The 23306-nt window shown below is 38.4% G+C and overlaps 1 protein-coding gene across 2 annotated transcripts in view; it reads left to right on the forward strand.

Moving 5' to 3' along the window:
• Nucleotides 1-23306, forward strand: part of FERMT1 (FERM domain containing kindlin 1) — a 60851-nt gene that overhangs the window by 31678 nt on the left and 5867 nt on the right. The window contains exons 7-14 of one of the 2 annotated variants that reach the window (XM_024764274.1): nucleotides 3459-3566; nucleotides 3982-4113; nucleotides 5999-6048; nucleotides 18480-18604; nucleotides 19366-19472; nucleotides 20940-21161; nucleotides 21770-21894; nucleotides 22961-23102. In XM_024764274.1, the coding sequence (XP_024620042.1) occupies nucleotides 3459-3566; nucleotides 3982-4113; nucleotides 5999-6048; nucleotides 18480-18604; nucleotides 19366-19472; nucleotides 20940-21161; nucleotides 21770-21894; nucleotides 22961-23102 (1011 nt within the window). The remainder of the gene's footprint in view (nucleotides 1-3458; nucleotides 3567-3981; nucleotides 4114-5998; nucleotides 6049-18479; nucleotides 18605-19365; nucleotides 19473-20939; nucleotides 21162-21769; nucleotides 21895-22960; nucleotides 23103-23306) is intronic. The other variant, XM_024764275.1, reaches the window with a different exon arrangement.

A 23306-nucleotide genomic window follows, 5' to 3' on the forward strand; every position in this document is an offset into this window, starting at 1 on the left:
CGAACCCACGTCCCCTGCATCAGCAGGCGGACTCTCAACCACTGCACCACCAGGGAAGCCCTCACTTCTTTTTATTTCATAATATATCACAGCCATCTTTTCATGTCAGCATATGTGTCTGACTCACTTTTTTTAACTAGTACAAAATAATCAGAGGAAAGGCTATAGTTTATCAGGACCTGTGGGTTGCTTGAAATTTTTCCTGTTTCAAAAACTGTGAACATTCTTGTACAAGTGTCTTTGATGAGTGCTTTGCATTTCTTTAGAATAGTAACTGATGTTTGAACATGCTCATGAAAGGGCAAAAAAAACATTTAAATATCCCACCAAAGTTCTTCCTACTGATCTCGTGTGTAAGTGCCCGTTTGCACCACATCCTCACCAATACCAGCCATTACCAGCACTTACAGCCTGGGTAAATCTCATAAGAAAATAGAAATTATGTCATCTTGTTTTTTGGGGTTTTTTCTAATAAATTTATTTATTTACTTTTGGTTGTGTTGGGTCTTCGTTGCTGTGTGCAGGCTTTCTCTAGTTGCGGTGAGTGGGGGCTACTCTTCGTTGTGGTGTGCGGACTTCCCATTGCAGTGGCTTCTCTTGTTGTGGAGCATGGACTGTAGGCGCACGGGCTTCAGTAACTGCAGCACGTAGGCTCAGTAGTTGTGGCGCACAGGCTTAGTTGCTCCACGGCATGTGGGATCTTCCCAGACCAGGGCTCGAACCTGTGTCCCCTGCGTTGGCAGGTGGATTCTTAACCACTATGCCACCAGGGAAGCCCTATGTCTTCTTGTTTTAATTTTAATTCTCTGATTACTAGTGAGGTTGAGAATCTTTTCTAATGTTTATGTGGCCATTTTGGTTTCTTCTGTGAATTGCCTGTTGATATATATATTTGCCCCATCTTCTATTGAACTCTTTATATTTTTCGTATTTATTTATAGGAGCACTTTGTGTGTAATGGATATTACCTTTTTTTATTGCAGATATTTCCTTTCAATCTATACCTTATAAACATATAATCTTATTCAGGGGATTTTTCACTTTAAAATGTTTAGTTATTGGGCTTCCCTGGTAGCGCAGTGGTTGAGAGTCCACCTGCCGATGCAGGGGACACGGGTTCGTGCCCCGGTCTGGGAAGATCCCACATGCTGCGGAGAGGCTGGTCCCGTGAGCCATGGCTGCTGAGCCTGCGCGTCCGGAGCCTGTGCTCCGCAATGGGAAAGGGCACAACAGTGAGAGGCCTGCGTACCGCAAAAAAAAAAAAAAAAGTTTTCCTGTCTTGCTTAGAAAGGGCTTCCTTGCTGAAAAATTACAAAAAGTTTTCTCTCATGTTTCCTTCTAATAGTTTTGATTGTTATCTTTAGATTTTTTACAACTGCTTTTAGATATATAATTCACATAATACCATGCATTTCACATACCAACATTTCACCCATTTAATATGTACAAATCAATGGTTTTTAGTATATTCACAGAGTTGTGCAACCAACACCACTATCTAATTTCAGAGCATTTTCATCATCCCACCAAGAAGTCCATCACCCATTTGGAGTCTCTTCCCATTTCCCTCCAACCCTCCTAATCCTAAGCAACCATCAGTCTACTTTCTGTCTCTATGGATTTGCTTATTCTGGACATTTCATGTAAATGGAGTTATACAATATACAAACTATGTGGTACTTTGTGACAGTTTCTTTCACTTAGCCTAGTATTTTCAAGGTCTATTCATATTGTAGCATGTATCAGTATTTCATTTCTTTTCATTGCCAAATAATATTCCATTATATATATATGTATTTATGCATTTGTCAGCTGACAGACATCTGGATTATTTCTACTTTTTCGCTATTATGAAAAATACTGCTGTAAACATTCATGTACAAGTCTGGGTTTTGTTTTGTTTTTTTGACTTTTTAAAATTAATGTAAAATATACAAAACATAACATTTGCCATTTTAACCATTTTTAGGTCTACAATTCAGTGGCATTAAGTACATTCACAGTGTTGTGCAACTATCACCACTATTTTCAGAACTATTTTATCATCCTGTACAGAAACGCTGTACCCATTAAACAAAGCTCCCCATTCTCCCCTTCCTCCAGCCCCTAGTAACCTCTATCCTACTTTCCGTCTGTATGAATTTGCCTAGTCTAGGTACTTCATGTAAGTGGAACCATACAATAATTGTCCTTTTGTGTCTGTCTGATTTCACTGAGCGTAATGTCTTCAAGGTTCATTTATGTTATAGCATGTATCAGAATTCCTTTCCTTTTCAAGGCTGAATAATACTCCATTGTATTCCATTGTATGTATTGGATATACATTACATTTTGTTTATTCAATCATCTATTGATAGATACTTTGGTTGTTTCTAGCTTTTAACAATTGTGAATAATGCTACTATGAACATTGGTGTAATAGTATTTGTTTGAGTCCCGGTTTTCAATTTTTTTTCAGTATATACTTATGAGTGGAATTGCTGGATCATATTCTATGTTCAGCTTTTTCAGAAACTGCCAAACTGTTTCCCATGGAGGCTACACCATTTTACATTCCCACCAGCAATGCACAGGGGTTCCAATTTGTCCACATTCTCACCAATATTTGTTATTATCTGTCCTTTAGATTAGATTCATCCTAGTGAATGTGAAGTGGTATCTCATTGTGGTTTTGCATGTTTAGATTCTTTAATCTATCTGTAATTTATGTATTTTGGATGTGTAAGATTGTTTTGTGATTTTCGATTTTTGTTCTCCAAATTGCTTGGCATTTTTAACACTGTTATAGTGCTGAATTCTTTCTTCCCCTGCTGATAAAATGCCATTTTCTTTTATATTAAATTATATACATACATAGGTCTGTTGCTGGATATTGATTTACTGACATTTTGTGAAATGCTATACCAATACCACACTATTTTAGTTGCTGCCACTTTATTATATATTTTAATATCTGGGAGGACAAGTGTCTCCCCAGCATTGTTCGTTTTCAAAATGTTCTTGGAGATATTTGAAGATTGTCTCTTCCAGCCCAACTTGATCAGCTTGCATGAAGTTCCACTAAAATCCCCTGTCAGATTCTGATTAGATTTACAGAGTCTACAGATCAGCCTGGGGACCCCTTCTCCTTATACTTCTTATCACATAAACCATTTCACTACCTGTGTTTCCCAACAATAGAAGTGTGATAAGAAAGGGAAAATACTGGAATCTAAGATGGGTCAGTTTGGCCCCTTCAAGAAGCTCTGGAAAATATTTTGAGAAAGAAAGTTCTTAATTCTGAAGTAAAATGAGCTGGGGCAGTGGAAAGATAGAGGGGTTTCTTTCCGTTACCTGAACTAAAGTTTATTGCATCTGATTAACAAGGATTGGCCTCAGTTATTCTAGATCTTTTGTACTGTGGAATGTAAATATGCCCCCTCATACATACACACACATATATCTCTTTCTTTCTCTAGTACGATGCTGTCCGAATAAACCAACTTTATGAACAAGCCAGGTGGGCCATTCTCTTAGAAGAAATTGACTGCACGGAGGAAGAAATGTTGATCTTTGCAGCACTACAGGTATGGGAACCTCGGTACCTTTCTCTGAAAGGAGACAAAGCAAATTTGTTCTCCTTAAAGTTTCATTTTCTTCATACTGATTGTTTTTCTTTGAAAAAGAGCTGAAAATGAGGGTAGTAAATTATTTAAAATATTCCTCATAACCCATCCACATGCACATCTTATGAGGCATCAGTCTTGCCGTCCTCATCTCTTCTGCACTACAAGGTCAACCAGTGATGGGAAAGAACTGAGTTGGAACATGACTAACCATAAATCTCAAAATAATTTAAATTATATTTCATTTTCCTTACATAGCTGGGGGATCTCCTTCCAGGAGATGTTCAGTATTACAGGGGAATTGTCTTCAAAGAAGAAATGGCCGATGGATTCCCTTGTGTTTATAACATTCCTAAAACCTCTGTTTTTGTTGTAGTATCACATTAGCAAACTGTCGTTGTCTACTGAAATACAGGATTTTACAAATGAGTCTGAGGTCGACGAAGTAGAAGCAGCACTTTCTAATTTGGAAGTGACCCTGGAAGGTGGAAAAGCAGACAACACTTTGGTATGAATTTTTCTGATAACTCGGAATTGTGGCTTTGCTCTGATTGACAAACATAGATGAGTTTTTTTATTATTATAAATAAGGGAATATTTTGTCTGATTTTGAAAAATAGAAAATACTCTCTTCATCTGACAAACTTAAACCTAGCAAGAACTGACTAGCTTTTCTCAGGTCGCTCTGTAAGAGACGGTAAGGTATTTTCATCACTCTCAATGACGATTGTTTCATATTGTATTTCTTCTTAAAGATAAGCTAGCTTGTATGAGGGAAAGACTGCTGAGGGCTCCATTTCACTAGTGTGGAACATGAATTGGCCCTTTAACTTAAGTCTAGAAGAATGAGGTAGCCGTGAAAGTAGAGAAACCATATGATCTGTTGACTTAGTCATACATTTCAACTGGGCAAGGTTGGACATTGTAAAAAGTTCCTGAACATTTTGACTTTAGTAAATAAAGAAAAACTCTCCAGTAAAACAAAGAAATAACACTGTTTTATCATCTTTATTGCTCCTTACCCAAGAAATGTGGCTGAATGTCAGCTTTATAATTGCAATGCCCCTCCTTGTTTGATTCATTCATTGGGAGCCACTCTTTTGTATAATTTCTTCAGTCATTAGTTTAATCACATTGAATCAGAGAGGTAGAGTCATTGTAATTGGCTATAAATAGTAATAGATAAAAATGAGTCATTATATAGTTTTGTATTTAATGTGTGTTCTATTATGGTTAAATTCCTTAAAATAGGAAATTGGTATCATGCCAAAGCAAATACTTCATACAAACTGAATTCCCAGGTTCTGTAGAGATTCAGGCCCTGAATCACATTTATTAGAGACATGGGCCCCATGAAACTGGACTTCTCTTTTGTCTACATCCTCCACTAAATACTTACAATGGAAAAGTCATCCTTCTTAGAATAAATAAAAAATTCCCTTCTTACCTCCCTCAGTATTTTTATTTGATGCCAAACAATAGTCTTTTCAGTTTGAAAAAAGGCACCAACCTACACTGCAGAATGAACTTTGAACGAGATTCCTTCTGAGAGTTTAATCAGTGAACTAGATATAGCAAGACTTATCCACTCTGATGTAAACATTGTAAAATATTTTGTTTATACATAAAAGTAGTAGTTTTTTTATAAATTTATTTCTTTTATTTATTTCTTTTTGGCTGCATTGGGTCTTTGTTGCTGCACGTGGGCTTTCTCTAGTTGCAGCTATCAGGGGCTACTCTCCATTGCGGTATGCAGGCTTCTTATTGTGGTGGCTTCTCTTGTTGAGTAGCATGGGCTCTAGGCACGCGGGCTTCAGTAGTTGTGGCACGTGGGCTCAGTAGTTGTGGTGCACGGGCTTAGTTGCTCTGCGGCATGCGGGATCTTCCCAGACCAGAGCTCGAACCCGTGTCCCCTGCATTGGCAGGTGGATTCTTAACCACTGCACAACCAGGGAAGCCCCAAATTAGTAGTTTCTAACTCAAATTTTTAACTTGAGTGATAGTGTGTGGTAGTTTTTAAAATCTTTTTTCATTTGTGTAATATATGACACAGAAAAGTAAAAAATACAAAAACGTACAGCTTAACAAATTAGTATTAATTTATCACCCAAGTCACCACCCAAATCAAGAACTAGAACTTTACCAATCACTCCAGAAGTCCCACATGTGCCCGATCCTAGTCCTAACCCTCCCCCACCTCACCCCCAAGGTAACAACTGGAAATGTAGCTGGTGTGACTGAGGAACTGAGTTTTTCAATTTATTTAATTTTAATTAATTCTAATGTAAATAGCTACACATGGCGGGTGGCTAAAGTGTGGGACAGTGCAGGTACAGAGTATCAGCACCACCTGTCTAATTACTGCTTGTCAAATGTTATCTGCTTTTCCTCAGGAGGACATTACTGATATCCCTAAACTTGCAGATAATCTCAGATTATTTAGGTAAGTCACCCTTGAAGAGGAAAGAAGTTACACAAAATCTTGCAGGTAAAGAGTCTAGGAGTTTAAATTGAACATCCATTAGGCAGGTTCATTGTTCAAAGGTAAGAGCATGAGCTTTGGCATCAGGCAATGGATGGAGTCCTAGCTCCACTATGCATATCAGCTGGGTGACCTCAGGTATTGTCCTTATGTCCCTGAGCCTCAGTTTCCTGATCTATAAAGTGGGGATATACCTTCCCTTAGGCTTGTTGGGAGAATTAAATTAGATGATGCATATGAAGCATTGAGCATGGTGCCTGGCTCATTAAATGGTAGTGTAAACACGGCTGGTGTCAGTGATACTGAACACATATGCCAGACTGGAATTCTTTCTATAGTCCACCTGCTCAGGACTCTCACACTATTTGAAAGCTCTTTCATGGTTTAAAAATCAGTTGTCTCTAGAACTTTGATCCTGGGCTTATAGAGAGTAGTCACCTTAGTTTATCTACCTTCACCTGTTAAAGTATTTCTGATAAACTCCCCAGTCACCTCAGGTCAATCTGAAACTGTTAAAAAGGCAGAGAAGTTTTTTACCTTCTTCATGGGAAGAAAGGGCTGCCACATTTGTGATGGTGCCAAGGTGGGTTAGGATGAAAAGAGTAGGGTCCTTTTGAAGTTCTATCAGTTACTTTATGGTTTGTTGACTTTTCTTAACAAGCTGACACTTCACTGAGTCAGTTGGCTTGAAAAGAAACACAACACTTTTTTTAACATATGATGCAAAGAAAGACTTGGAAAGAATGAACAATGAATCAGCTATAAATGAGAAACAAGCGTCTGAAGGTAACAATATTTGTCACTGGGTTTCTACAAGGTTTTTTTTTTAGTGTGATTTTAGCAGATGGTTCCAAACAATAGGGTCATTCATTTAACTTCCGTGGCATAAATAGTTGCAACCATGCATATTGTTATAGTCAGAGCTACAGAAAAAAAATAAGGATTTGAATCCACAAATATATCTTAATAAATTATTAATAATTGTTCTTAAAAGAAATTCATTTGCCGTTTTCTCTATATAGAGCAAATTGAGCTCTTCACAAACCAAATAATGACAATATTCTTCCTATAGATGTTTTTGATGAAGGAAGCGATATCCTGAAACTAAGCCCTGAATCCGTATCACTTTAGGGTGATTATTATGCTAAAACTCACAAAGTTGTCCTCATATTTCACCAGTGGCTACTTTATCTACCAAAGGTTTCAAGGCATTGAATGTATAATATAATATGGTTTCTGGAAGAAAATAATAAAGGAGGAAGCGGGGGGATGAAACAGAAAAGGAGAAGGGAAGGGAGGAAAGATGTTGGAGAGTGGAGCTCTGCTGCTAGTGGGTGTGTGACCCTTATAGACCCTTCATTTCTCTGGGCCTCCTTTCCTCAGCAGGAGAAGAGCATTGAACTAACCCTTTGATTTTTAATTTTTTTTTTCTTTGACAGTGAATCTTTTTTTTTCCCCCTAAACACATCTATTGAACCACTATATAAATAGTGAACTTCACTTCCTAGCAACATGGCCTCTGATCTGGTGCAAATCTCAGTCTCACTATAAATTCATTTGAATGTTGGGTAAGATAAAAAGAATTGTCAATACAAAGTTGATCTTGAAGTGAGACTGGGAAATCTCAGCTTGCAGGAAACAAAGAGGGAACTAGTTCTACAAATGAAGCTTCAGCTGCACAGGGGGATTTGGCCATGAACATTGATTCTCATGGCTCAGGGCTGGAATTTTAATCCCCATACAGGATTCAAGGTGGGGTTGCCTCCTGTAAAGTTATGAGCCAGGACTGAAGCTGCTGCCTAAAGCCAGAAACTTGCAAGAGCTGCCTTCTCTGCTTAACAGGGAGTAGAAAAACTGCCATCAGTCAAAGGAAGAGTAAGTTCATCCTTGCATAGAGTGCTGTGTGGGGAGATGAAATGTCTCTTGAAAAGTCAGAGCCAAGGTCTGTGCCACACACAGATGTAGATCTAAATTTAAATGTCTTATATGATAAGAGAATTCTGAAAAATAAAACACAAACTGGTCCAGAACCACAAAAGCTATGAAACCCTAGCAAATGTAATTGCAAAAATACTTGGAGGGAAATATTCACAATCTAGCATGCGTGGACCTTCTACAGAAAACAGCAACACCCCCAAAACAAACAAACAAACAACCTCCCAATAAAAATTACTAACCATGTGAGTTCATGAACCACCATAAAGAAAAGTCAGTAGGCCCAGTAAATAAGAGGATTAGCCATTTTAATAATTTTAGGTAATAGAACAATCTGAAGAAACCATAAAATGAGTATGTTTAGAATCATTAAGTACATTGAAAGGTAAAAATTGTAATGAAAGGCAGTATTAGAAACTCTAAAAAAGAAAAATATAGTCCTAGAAATTAAAAATTGAATACATGTATTAAACATCAAGTTCAAAACACAAAGAGGGACTTAGAAAGGTAGAATTGGAAGATATGGTATAGATAGAATGAGAAGGTTCAACTAGGAGTTTCAGAAGGAAAAAAAGGGGAGAAGCAAACATTCCAAAGAGAATGCTTATTTTCCATAATTGTTGAAGACAAACTCCTTAAATTCAAGAATCACAAATCCCAACAAAATAAATCAGTATAAACGTACATCTTGGTGTGGCCAACCATTGGTAAGAGAAAGTCTTTAAAGTCAAAGAGAAGAGATAGATTTCCTATAAAGGAAAAACTGTTCTTGTTGGCTGGAAGATATCTTGAAAGGGCTAAGAGAAGATAACAATCAATCTAGAACTTTATGTCCAATCTCTCAACATTTTACTTGCTACAAACCCTTAAATATAAATCAGGCAAGATACAATCCTAATAGTCAATTACATATTTAATAAAAACAATGATTTATCCCCAAACTGTAAGGTGTAACCACTGTTGGAGAGACTACCTTGGAATAAATGGCTCCACAGCAGGGTTATAGGGAGAGGTTACAAATAAAACTCATTCATGGAGTCATTCATAATCAAGTTACTGTAGCAAAGAAGTTCCAGTCAGACATACCCAATGTGCTATAGAAGACTGTCAGTGTGATTTAGTTCATAAATAAGAGACTCTTAAATTTGGTAGAATCTTTACAGTATTTTTAAAGAGATGGAGGGTGACTACGAAAATCTTTGGTCCTACTCTAAGGCTCACTGGTTATCACATGCAAAATTACCTGTAAGAGTTATACTTAAAAAAAAAAAAGAGGGACTTGCCTGGTGGCTCACTGGTTAAAAACCCACCTGCCACTGCAGGGGACACAGGTTCGATCCCTGGTCTGGGAATATCCCACATGCCACGGAGCAACTAAGTCCAAGAGCCACAACTACTGGGCCCACGTGCTGCAACTACTGAAGCCCATGCGCCTAGAACCCGTGTTCTGCAATGAGAAGTCACTGCAATGTGAAGCCTGCTACCGCAACGAAGAGTAGCCCCTGCTCACTGCAACTAGAGAAAGCCTGCGCACAGGAACGAAGACCCAACGCAGCCAAAAAAAAAAAGAAGTTCCAAATCTATGACCTCTCTGTGATGATAAGTGGCCATCAGTAGTGAGCCTCCAGATACTTTCAAAATAATAAATGCACTTAATCTGTCATTTAGGAAAAGGTGATTGTAAAATGAGTGAGAAAATAACCAGTTTTTGAAAGATATTAATGCTGTGAAGAGAACATTTTGGGTTTTGGGGGGGGATTTTTTGCTTTTGCTTTTTTTAACATCTTTATTGGAGTAAAATTGCTTTACAATGGTGTGTTAGTTTCTGCTTTATAACAAAGTGAATCAGTTATACATATACATATGTTCCCATATCTCTTCCCTCTTGCGTCTCCCTCCCTCCCACCCTCGCTATCCCACCCCTCTAGGTGGTCACAAACCACCTAGCTGATCTCCCTGTGCTATGCGGCTGCTTCCCACTAGCTATCTATTTTACGTTTGGTAGTGTATATATGTCAATGCCACTCTCTCACTTTCTCAGAGCTTACCCTGCCCCCTCCCCATATCCTCAAGTCCAGGCTCTAGTAGGTCTGTGTCTTTATTCCCGTCTTACCCCTAGGTTCTTCATGACCTTTTCTTTTTTTCTTAGATTCCATATATATGAGTTAGCATACAGCGTTTGTTTTTCTCTTTCTGACTTACTTCACTCTGTATGAAAGACTCTAGGTCCATCCACCTCACTACAAATCTCTCAATTTCGTTTCTTTTTTGGCTGTGTAATATTCCATTGTATATATGTGCCACATCTTCTTTATCCATTCATCTGTTGATGGACACTTAGGTTGCTTCCATGTCCTGGCTATTGTAAATAGAGCTGCAATGAACATTTTGGTACATGACTCTTTTTGAATTATGGTTTTCTCAGGGTATATGCCCAGTAGTGGGATTGCTGGGTCATATGGTAGTTCTATTTTAGTTTTTTAAGGAACCTCCACACTGTTCTCCATAGTGGCTGTATCAATTTATATTCCCACCAACAGTGCAAGAGTGTTTCCTTTTCTCCACACCCTCTCCAGCATTTACTGTTTGCAGATTTTCTGATGATGGCCATTCTGACCGGTGTGAGGTGATACCTCAATGTAGTTTTGATATGCATTTCTCTAATGATTAGTGATGTTGAGAATTCTTTCATGTGTCTGTTGGCAATCTGTATATCTTCTTTGGGGAAATGTCTATTTAGCTCGTCTGCCCCTTTGTGGATTAGGTTGTTTGACTTTTTGTCATTGAGCTGCATGAGCTGCTTGTAAATCTTGGAGATTAATCCTTTGTCAGTTGCTTCATTTGCAAATATTTTCTCCCATTCTGAGGGTTACCTTTTTGTCTTGTTTGTGGTTTCCTTTACTGTGCAAAAGCTTTGAAGTTTCATTAGATCCCATTTGTTTGTTTTTATTTCCATTTTCCTAGGAGGTGAATCAAAAAGGATCTTGCTGTGATTTCCGTCATAGAGTGTTCTACCTATGTTTTCCTATAAGAGTTTGATAGTTTCTGGCCTTACATTTAGGTCTTTAATCCATTTTGAGTTTATTTTTGTGTATGGTGTTAGGAAATTTTCTAATTTCATACTTTTACATGTACCTATCCAGTTTTCCCAGCACCACTTATTGAAGAGGCTGTCTTTTCTCCACTGTATATTCTTGCCTCCTTTATCAAAGATAAGGTGACCATATGTGCGTGGGTTTATCTCTGGGCTTTCTATCCTGTTCCATTGATCTATATGTCTGTTTTTGTGTCAGTACCATACTGTCTTGATTACTGTAGCTTTGTAGAATAGTCTGAAGTCAGGGAGCCTGATTCTTCCAGCTCCATTTTTCGTTCTCAAGATTGCTTTGGCTATTTGGGGTCTTCTGTGTTTCCATACAAATTGTGAAATTTTTTGTCCTAGTTTTGTGAAAAATGCCATTGGTAGTTTGATAGGAACTGCATTGAATCTGTAGATTACTTTGGGTAGTAGAGTCATTTTCACAATGTTGATTCTTCCAATCCAAGAACATGGTATATCTCTCCATCTATTTGTATCATCTTTAATTTCTTTCATCAGTGTCTTATAATTTTCCGCATACAGGTCTTTTGTCTACTTAGTTTATTCCTAGATATTTTATTCTTTTTGTTGCAATGGGAAATGGGAGTGTTTTCTTAATTTCACTTCCAGATTTTTCATCATTAGGAATGACAGAGATTTCTTTGCATTAATGTATCCTGCTACTTTACCAAATTCATTGATTAGCTCTCGAAGTTTCCTGTCAGCATCTTTAGGATTCTCTATGTAGAGTATCATGTCATCTGCAAACAGTAACAGATTTACTTCTTTTTTTCCAATTTGGATTCCTTTTATTTCCTTTTCTTCTCTGATTGCTGTGGCTAACACCTCCAAAACGATGTTGAATAAGAGTGCTGAGAGTGGGCAACCTTGTCTTGTTCCTGATCTTAGTGGAAATGGTTTCAGTTTTTCATCATTGAGGACAATGTGGGCTGTGGGTTTGTTATATATGGCCTTTATTATGGTGAGAAAAGTTTACTCTAGGCCTACTTTCTGCAGGGTTTTTATCATAAATGGGTGTTGAAAATGAGCCATGGCCACTGAGCCTGCAAGTCCAGAACCTGTGCTCCGCAACAGGAGAGGCCACAACAGTAAGAGGCCTGCGTATTGAAAAAAAAAAAAAGGACACTACATAATGATCAAGAGATCAATCCAAGAAGAAGATATAACAATTGTAAATATTTATGCACTCAACATTGGAGCACCTCAATACATAAGGCAAATGCTAACAGCCATAAAAGGGGAAATTGACAGTAACACATTCATAGTAGGGGACTTTAACACCCCACGTTCACCAATGGACAGATCATCCAAAATGAAAATAAATAAGGAAACACAAGCTTTAAATGATACATTAAACAAGATGGACTTAATTGATATTTATAGAACATTCCATCCGAAAACAACAGAATACACTTTCTTCTCATGGAACATTCTCCAGGATAGATCATATCTTGGATCACAAATCAAGCCTTGATTAATTTAAGAAAATTAAAATCATATAAATTATCTTTTCCGACCACAATGCTATGAGACTAGATATCAATTACAGGAAAAAAATCTGTAAAAAATACAAACACATGGAGGCTAAACAATACACTACTTAATAACCAAGAGATCACTGAAGAAATCAAAGAGGAAATCAAAAAATAACTAGAAACAAATGACAATGGAGACACAACGACCCAAAACCCATGGGATGCAGCAATAGCAGTTCTAAGAGGGAAGTTTATAGCAATACAGTTCTACCTTAAGAAACAGGAAACATCTCAAATAAAGCAATTAGAGAAAGAAGAACAAAAAGCCCCCAAATTTAGCAGAAGGAAAGAAATCATAAAGATCACAGAAATACAAAGGATCATGAGAGATTACTACAAGCAACTCTATGCCATGAAAATGGACAACCTGCAAGAAATGGACAAATTTTTTGAAATGCACAACCTGCTGAGACTGAACCAGGGAGAAATAGAAAATATGAACAGACCAGTCACAAGCACTGAGATTGAAACTGTGATTAAATATCTTCCAACAAACAAAAGCCCAGGACCAGGTGGCTTCACAGGTGAATTCTATCAAACATTTATAGAAGAGCTAACACCTATCCTTCTCAAACTCCTCCAAAATATAGCAGAGGGAGGAACACAGTGAATTTGGTAAAGTAGCAGGATACAAAATTAATGCACAGAAATCTCTGGCATTCCTATACACTAATGATGAAAAAATCTGAAAGTGAAATTAAGAAAACACTCCCATTTACCATTGCAACAGAAAGAATAAAATATCTCGGAATAAACCTACCTAAAAGACCTGTATGCAGAAAATTATAAGACACTGATGAAGAGAATATTTTGAAACAATTATTTGGAAATGTTTCCATTGCCACAGTGTTGCCAATAATGATACTGCCTATTAAAACAATATTATCTGCTCATCTTTAAAACCTGGAAACAGAATTTTTCTATGTTAAAGCATCCAAATTAAGAGTGATAGTGTATTTTAAACCCACTTATTAAAAATATTAAAGAGCAACATATCCTGATCAATTTGCATATGTGAATTATTGGCATCAGCGAAGAGGAAATTAGCAGCCTTGTTTCAACAAAAACCTTCACAAACAGGTAGACGGCATTAAAATATGAATAGTGTGATTTAGTAAACACGGCCAACAGTGTGCTTCCTCCACTGGGGTTTGTATAACTGAGCAATAACCTCCCTTCTTGAAACAAACCAAACTTTTCACATATATTTATTTTTAATTTAGGATTATATAAGTTTTGTAATGTATGTATTGTAATATATTACAAATAAATAATTGTAAATATGTTAGGGGGTAGGTATTCAAAATATTTTACGGATTGAGTGTGCCACATTTTAGTTTGGAGATCACTGGTCTGGAGTTGTGTTTCTCAAACGAGGGAACCATGTTAGGAAAGGTTACTTAAAATGAAGATGGCTGGGCCCTAAACTGAACCTGCTGAATAGGAAGGATTCTCTGGGACTGGGCCCAGGCTTGTATATCTTCAACAAGTTCCCTCCCAATTCTGATGAACACCAGAATTTGAGAACCATTTTTCTGGAAAATAAAGCCCAGCTCCTTAGGTGGACATTCAGAGTCCCACCGTGGCCCTCGTCTGCTTGCTGTTCTGGTCCCCATCAGCCCCACACATGGAAATGCTGTAACCTCAGAAACTGCCTCTTTGCCCATTTCCATGGCTCAGCCCAGCACCCAGCATGAGGCAGATGTCCAAGAAGTGTTGACCCAACTCCTACCAGCAAGGTGCCAGGCTCTGACTCGTCTCTGCATTTTGCACATGCAGTTGCCTGAACTCTTTTTTTTTTTTTTTTAATTTTATTTATTTTTGGCTGTGTTGGGTTTTTGTTGCTGCATGTGAGCTTCCTCTAGTTGTGGTGAGTGGGGGCTACGCTTCGTTGCGGTGTGCGGGCTTCTCATTGCTGTGGCTTCTCTTGTTGCGGAACACGGGCCCTAGGCACATGGGCTTCAGTAGTTGCAGCACGCAGGCTCAGTAGTTGTGGCACACGGGCTTAGCTGCTCCATGACATGTGAGATCTTCCCAGACCAGGGATCAAACCCATGTCCCCTGCATTGGCAGGTGGATTCTTAACCACTGTGCCACCAGGGAAGTCCCTGAACTTTTCTTTTTGAAATTTCTTTTCCCTGTTCCTCCCATCAAATTCTTATTGATCCTTCATTCTATGTTTAAATGTTGTGTACTCTGTTACTCGCCACTCCTATGTCCTTGTGGTATGACTTACCACGTTTTATTATATTTATTTACTTATACATTTCCCTCTTTTAATTACAAGCTCCATGAGTATTTGACACTGTCTCTTTTCTTTTTTTTTTTTTTTGTCATACTTCAGGTAACATTTATTGATTGCTTGTTTTGTTTTTTGGTTTTCTGAAATTTATTTTTATTGAGATAACATTGATTTATAACATTATATGTTTCATATGTACAACGTTATATTTCTACTCCTGTATACCCTACAGTGTGCTCACCACCAAAAATTTAGTTTCTATCCATCACCATACAGTTGATCCCCTTTACCCATTTTGCCACCCCTGCCCCACCCCTACCCCTCTAGTAACTACTACTCTGATCTCTGTTATCTAGGTGTTTGTTTTGGTTTGTTCATTTATTGTGTCTTTTGTTTTTTTATTAGTTCTTTGTATTCCACACATGAGTGAAATCATATGGTATTTGTCTTTCTCTGTCTGACTTATTTCACTTAACATAATACCCTCAAAGTCCATCCATGTGGCCATAAATGGCAAGATTTCATTCTATTTTGTGGCTAATATTCCATTGTGAATATGTATGTATATATTCATATACATATACATACCACATCTTCTTTATCTGTTCATTTATCAATGGACGCTTTGGTTGTTTCCATATCTTGGCAATAAATAATGCCACAGTGAACATAAAGGTGTATACATCTTTCCAAATTAGTGTTCTCGTATTCTATGGATAAATACCCAGAAATGAAATTGCTGGGTTATGTGGTAGTTCTATTCTTAATTTTTTGAGGAATCTCCATATTTTTTTCCATGGTGGCTACACTGGTTTGCATTCCTACCAACAGCGTATGAGGGTTCCCTTTTCTCCACAACCTCACCAATACTTGTTATTTCTTGTGTTTTTTATAATAGCCAATCTAACAGGCATGAGATGATTTTAACCTTGTAGTTTTGATTTGCATTTCCCTAATAATTAGTGATGTTGAACATCTTTTCATGTACCTGTTGGCCATCTGTATGTCTTTGGGAAAATGTCTATTCAGCTCCTCTGCCCGGTTTTTAATTGGGTTGTTTGTTTTTTGTTGTTGTTGAGTTGTATGAGCTCTTTATATATTTTGGATATTAATGCCTTATTGGATATACCATTTGCAAACATCTTCTCCCATTCAGTAGGTTGTCTGTTCATTTTGTTGATGGTTTCCTTTGCTGTGCAGAAGCTTCTCAGTTTTATGTTATCCAATTTTTAAATGTTTGCTTTTTTTTCCCTTGTCTGAGGAGATTTATCTAGAAAGATATTGCTAAGACCAATGTCTTAGCAATGCTAGCAAACATAGGCATACTGCCTATGTTTTCTTCTAGTGGTTTATGGTTTTAGGCATGGTTAAGACTTACATTCAAGTCTTTAATCCATTTTGAGTTGTTTTTTGTGTATGGTGTGAGATGGTGATCTCGTTTCATTTTTTGCCTGTAGCAGTCCAGTTTTTCCAACACCATTTGTTGAAGAGACTATTCTTTCTCCATTGTATGTACTTTGCACCTTTGTCATAAATTAATTGTCCATAACCGCATGGGTTTTTCTGCCAATACCATGCTGTTTTGATTACTATGGCTTTGTGATTTAGTTTAAAATCAGGGTGGGTGGTACCTCCAGCTTTGTTTTTTCATTTGTTTGTTTTTTGTTTTGTTTCATTTCATTTTGTTTTGTTTTGTTTTGTTTTGTTTTCCCCCTTAGGATTGCTTTTGCTATTCAGAGTCTTTTGTGGTTTCATACAGACTTTAGAATTCTTTATTCTATTTCTGTGAAAAATGTCTTTGGGATTGCATATAATCTGTAGATTTCTTTAAGTAAAATGGACATTTTAACAATGTTAATTCTTCCAATTCATGAGCATGGAATATCTTTCCATTTATTTGTGTCTTCTCCAATTTCTTTCAACAGCGTCATCTAGTTTTCAGTGCACAAAAAACTATCTCATTCTTGTGTGCACCATTCCCCACCCAGCCACCTTCTCCACTCCTCCTTCCCTGCCCTGCCTCAGCCTCTGGAACATCATTAGTTTTGGGGATATGCAAAAGCAGCTGGAGGATGAACCAACCTGGAAGAAAATAGTAGTGGGAATTTAAGATCTTTTGATACTCTTAAAGTCCAGTTAAAATAGAGAAGCAGAGTTTCATTCTTAATTCTGAATAGAAATATTTAGATGCCTAGGACTAAACTGAGACTTCACTGTCTTTTGGTTGTAGGCTGTGTCTTTAGATTTTATTTTGAAAATATTAACTTTTAGAGACTCTGATTCTTAGACAAGTAATCTTTTAAATATGTTCCTTAGAATTATACTACCTACAACTCTCAACATGATAAATACTATTTTAAGGTAGTGATTTTCTAAATCCTAGAAATATTAACTCCATATAATGTTTTTCAATTTTATTGTGTGATTGTTATATAATAATCTCCTGTAATACATTGGTTTTTTAATGAACATATTCTCCCTTATCCTGGTGTTAAGGATAGCACATTTTTAGCTAATGAAAGACTAGTACTGACATGTTAAAAGACTTACCCCAAATTATATATGAGTGCAGTTAAGCCCAAGCTTCCTCTCTTCCTCTGTTCTTGAATGCAGAAATCTACCCCTCAGACATGAGATACCCTGATGCACCCCCAAGGCTGGGATTGTTCCATTGAACCACATACAATTCCTATTACCTTTTCTCTGTCCATCTGTATCCCCTTCCCTACTCCCCAGCTCGATCTCTTGTTTTCTATTTTGAATGACCCAGCTGAGGCCTGCCATTGGCATTGCCAACCTTATCTAGCCCAGAGTACAAAGTTTTCTGGCCCCAATGGATATCATGGTTGGAGGTCTTCCCCAAAAATATTTTTAAATTGAAGTATAGTTGATTTACAATGTTGTGCCAAAATATTTTTTAATAAGAGTGAGTCTATGTAGATTAGCTGTAGATTTTGGTGATTTCCATGGCTCACTAGGAATTTTCTCATGGTTTCTCTTAAGGGTCAAGAGGAAAGTACAGAAAAGTACCTTTATATCTGATTTTTATGTCTGATAATCTGAAGATTGTGTTGTCCGTATAGACAGCTTTTTCAGATTCAAGAAGTAAACTGAAATTTTAGATGTCACCAGATTCATGGATATTTCTCACATCATCATCATAGTAATAATAATAATTTGTTGAGCACTTCAGTTTGCCAGGTACCTTATAGAGATTACCTCTTTCCATCCTCACAAAAGCCCTATGAACTGGAGGCTGATACTCTCCCATCACACAGAAGCAGTACATGTGGCCCAGAAAGATGAAGTGTCTTTTCCAGGGTCACACATTTATACAGTAGCAGAGCCAGAGTGTAGCCCCAGGTGGTCTAGCTCCTGAGATTTTGCGTTAACTTCTGCATCTCATATCAAAACCCCATTTTCAGTTTTTAGAAATGAGTTAGCAATTTGAAAATTATTTTTAAAAATACAGAGGATGTTGTTTCAAAGGGTCCCTAGAGCATCTTGATCCACTTGAATTTGCAATGTGTCCTACATTTCTGGATGCTTTTTCAAATGCTTACTGTACTTTAATTTGCAGGCCCAAGAAGCTAATATTAAAAGCTTTCAAACAATATTGGTTCGTCTTTAAAGACACGTCTATAGCCTACTTTAAAAATAAGGAACTTGAACAAGGAGAACCAGTAGAAAAACTAAATCTTAGAGGTAAGAGGGTCCAATATCTTGGTATGACTTGTCACGGCCCAGCAAGTGGATGAAAGCCAAGACTCCCACCAGTGAAGCAGGTTCACTCCCAGAGGAACCTCTTATGTCACAGGTTGTCAGTGACCGCCTGCCTGCAGCTCCTCCTCCCTGTGAAACATGGACCTGAAATGCAAACCAGTGAATGGTTATTTGTGTTATGCTGTCCCTTCTTTCCCAGTGTGTCCAAGTCTCTGAAGTGGTGGTAATTAGTGTCATAAACATAGTACATTAGACATCGTTGGATCCTGAAAAACACTCTGAATTCCAAAACAATTATGTCTAATTCAGTATCACTTTTGTGCCTGATTTCTGAAAGTGGCCGTGAGTGTACTGGTAACTCCATTAACTAAAAATTTATTTAACTAGTGCACTCAATTCCCTTATCATTGTGACAATCAGAGGATTCCCTCTGCTTTAATTCATTTCAAAGCTTATATTCAATAACTGATTATATGAGTTAGAATAGCCAAATCAACCTGAAAAATGAATTCAACTGATGATTATTTAAGAAATCCATAAAAGAAATATTTTTATTTATCCATGTTATGTTCATAACTTATCTAGTTATCCTTTAATTAATGTTATCAGCCTGCTCCTCAGTTTTTCAGAAGAGAACCAAATCTGAGGAGCTTATGTTCAAAGTCTTTATTTTAGATGCACATCTGATATTTGTCTAAGAGATCTCTCAGAACTCAGTTCTGTCCTTGCCTTTTATCACTCAGGCTGTGAAGTTGTGCCAGATGTAAATGTAGCAGGGAGAAAATTTGGAATCAAGTTACTAATCCCGGTTGCTGATGGTATGAATGAAGTATATCTGAGATGTGACCACGTAAGTAAAACCACAAAAATGGTAAGTCACTTCACCTTTATTAAGCCTCAGGACAAACCATCTCAGGTGTTTTCTCAAATGAGGGCACTCATCAGTCAGCTATTGCTTTGTAACAAACAATCACAAAAATCACACAGACACATACGAATAAACGTTCTGCAGGTGGGCTGGGGATTGAGTGATCCAGGCTGAGGGCATCTGGGCAGATCTGCTTCAAGCCATCCACCTGGCTCGGCTGGCTCCTTATCGCAGGCTGAGCTCATGGGATTTATTCTGGGTCCCAGGCTGCCTGGGGAGGAGGCTCTTCTCATAGTGATGGCAAAAGTGCCAGAGGGGAACTGGGAACGTGTGAGACCTCCTAAATCTTAAGCTTGCAGTCAATCAGTAGGTACACTGTCATTTCCACCCATGCTCCATTGACTAAAGCACATCCATGGCCAGGCCCAAAGTCAAGATATGGGAAATTACACTCTAGCTCTGGTGGGAGGGACTGTAAAATTACATGGCAAGAGGTGTGGATACTAGGAGGGTGAAGATTGAGGCCAGTGATTCAGTGAACCACACCTACTGTTGCCCTGAAGAATTAATTTGATTCTTCACCTGCATCCCCTCAGCTTCTGGGACCACTCCCCTTTGCTCCCTGAGGTAACAAATGAGCACAGACATTAAAGAACAATAGGAGCCACCACTAACTGGTTCAGCACCACCAATGGACCTGATTCCTGCTATGGGATTAGAGTCTTTACTAAGGATAGGCCAGGGGAGAAATAATATGAGAAGTCAGTTAATGATTTTTCCTCATTTTCTTCTGTCATAGAGATAAGATGTGATATGAAAATGGAAATATGTGTCAAGGAGGCTATCGGGTAGTTTGGGTTTTCACCTGTCTGTGCCCCATGGAGCTCCTTTTTGTCCTTGGTTCATCTTTTTTTTTTTTTTAATTTATTTGGTTGCATCGGGTCTTAGTTGCGGCAGGTGGGCTCCTTAGTTGCAGCTCATCAGCTCCTTAGTTACAGCACACGGTCTCCTTACCTGTGGCTCGCAGGCTCCTTAGTTGTGGCATGCAAACTCTTAGTTGCAGCATGCATGTGGGATCTAGTTCCCTGACCAGGATTCGAACCCAGGACCCTGCATTGGGAGCATGGAGTTTTATCCACTGCACCACCAGGGAAGTCCCTCCTTGGTTCGTCTTTAAATGCAAAGTTCTCCACATGGAATTTCTTAAAGTTGGCATTCGTATTCTCTAGCCCCGTGGTATCTAGAAATTCAACACAGGACTCAAAAGCTCTCATTGGACTTTAAATTACGTGGTTAACAGTCAGTCTGAATGTGTGTCACTTCATATCTTTCCTTGCTGGGAAGGTGACGGTTTTGTATCATAGAGATGAAAGCCCAGGTCCTGCTCTGTTCCCAGCATGGCTGCTTTGCATTTGAACTTACTTCCCAGCTCTCTGGTGTTTGCTGCAGGAGAGTCAGTATGCCCAGTGGATGGCTGCCTGCATCTTGGCATCAAAGGGCAAAACCATGGCGGACAGCTCCTACCAGCCAGAGGTCCTTAACATCCTTTCATTTCTGAGGATGAAAAACCGGAACTCAGCATCTCAGGTGGCTTCCGGTCTTGAAAACATGGATATGAACCCGGAATGTTTTGTGTCACCTAGGTGTGCAAAAAAGCACAAGTCTAAACAGGTACTGCTAATCTGGTTGGGGTGATTGTCTGCAGCAAATTCTGTATTTTCTGAAATAAAATAAATAATTTAAATGACTGAGATCATCATCATGAAAAATCAGCTGATAGGGAAATTTGACTATGAACTGGGTATTAGACGATATTAAGAAATTTTTGTGAATTTTATTAGCAGTGACTATACTGCTAACTGAACATGGCAATATTCTCAGAATAAACCTAATTTAAAAATAATGATTTAGTCCCCACAAATTAAAATTTTAAGTTATGCTTCCATAAGAGTGGGGTTGAAAGTTACACAGATAAACTGATTCAAGTAGAACCATTGTCCCTGGAGACCACAGACCCCAGAAAGAACTCAGGACTCTTCATCTACATAAAGCTTAGATATTTATGTGTTGGTCCATCTTCCTGTTTCTCCACAGTGATTTGCATGTATTATAGAAAGAGAGAGAGAGAGTGAATGAATGAATGGGAGGAATTGTCTTTGTGGAGCTGTAGTTGGGCCTTGCATTCATTCTTCTCGTTGGGGACCCGGGGCCAACGGGATGATTGCTGTAGAGAGTCAGTGCCTGCTAAGGAGAATTTGACATCTCCCACTTCTGCTTAGCTGGCAGCCCGCATCCTGGAAGCCCATCAGAACGTGGCCCAGATGCCCCTGGTCGAAGCCAAGCTGCAGTTCATTCAGGCATGGCAGTCTCTACCTGAATTTGGCCTCACCTACTACCTTGTCAGGTGATTACAATGCTCACTTGCCTCTCTCACTTTCTGTTCAATTTTAAGTGGTTTCATGGAGCCCAGTTTATTCTCATTTGGTCTAGAATGTAGAACTCTTTCTTTTTTTTTTTTTTTAATTTTAGAATACTGTCCTTTCACAGATGGCCCAAACACTTTTGGCTGCTCATGACAATCTTCCATACCTCTGTTCACAGTGCCTACCAGATCTCTCTGCTTCTCCTGGGTCCCCTAAGTTTTCAACTTAGCAGCAAGAGTGATCCTTTTAAGATCTCAGTCAAACCACGTCAGGCCTCTGCTCACCACCACTGAAAGCATTGTGTCACACTCAGAGTAAGAGCCAAATCCTTACAGTGGCCCTGCAAGACCTTAGTGCTGGAATTTCACATCCTCTCCCCTCCTTCACTGTGCCCAGCCACACTGGCCTCCTAGCAGGGCCTTGAGCCTGAGGAAAAAAAAAAGACTCTGGCTTTCACACTGGCTGTGCCCTCTGCCTAAGATACTTTTTCCCCAGATATCCACACGGCTCACTCCCTCACAGACATTAGTTCTTTGATCAAATCTCCCTTCTCACTGAGATCTTCCCGCTCGATTTAAAATTGTAACAACCTCATTGCCAGTATTCCCTGTCCCACTTCTGTGCTTTATCCTCCTTTATGACCTTATCTGGCATGTATATTTCACTTATTCATGACCCTCTCCCCCAACTAGAACACAAGCTGCATGAGGTCAGGAATCTTCTGTCTGTTTAGGTCACTGCTGTATTCCCAGTGCCTAGAAGGGTACCTAGCATACACAGTTGGTGCTACTTTGAATTCACTGACTTGACTGCCTCTTATTTTGCTTTCCTCTGATGTCAGTTTCACTTAAATAATATCTGCAGGACAGCCTACTCTCCAGCCTTCATATTCTATCCTAATAAAAATGCCCTTCTATAGAAAGTTAATCCCTCATTGTCTGTTCTTCAGAAATGATTTGAAATGTTGGTATTCTCTTTAAGAAGTTGTATGTGAATGAACATCATGTTACAGGAAGCAGTTTCATATTTTAATTATTTTTTTTTCAGATTTAAAGGAAGCAAGAAAGATGACATTCTGGGAGTTTCATATAATAGGTTGATTAGAATCGATGCAGCCACTGGGATTCCAATTACAACATGGAGATTTACAAATATGAAACAGTGGAATGTAAACTGGGAAATCCGGCAGGTAAAGTGAAAGTTTTTGGTACATTCAGCATTGAGCCTATAAATGTGTGTTCCCTCAGAACTGCAGCTTATTTTGATTTTAAGAAGGTGTTATTATACTTAGAAACCACAAGCATGTGGTAATTGTCTGCTAAAATAATCACATGCAGTTCTGAGCAGTTTCCTAGCAAGCACAGACCAAATGCTTTTGAATTAACACAAGTTG

Source organism: Neophocaena asiaeorientalis, unplaced genomic scaffold (genome assembly GCF_003031525.2).
Source record: "Neophocaena asiaeorientalis asiaeorientalis breed wild unplaced genomic scaffold, Neophocaena_asiaeorientalis_V1.1 scaffold400, whole genome shotgun sequence".
Classification (NCBI taxonomy): domain Eukaryota; kingdom Metazoa; phylum Chordata; class Mammalia; order Artiodactyla; family Phocoenidae; genus Neophocaena; species Neophocaena asiaeorientalis.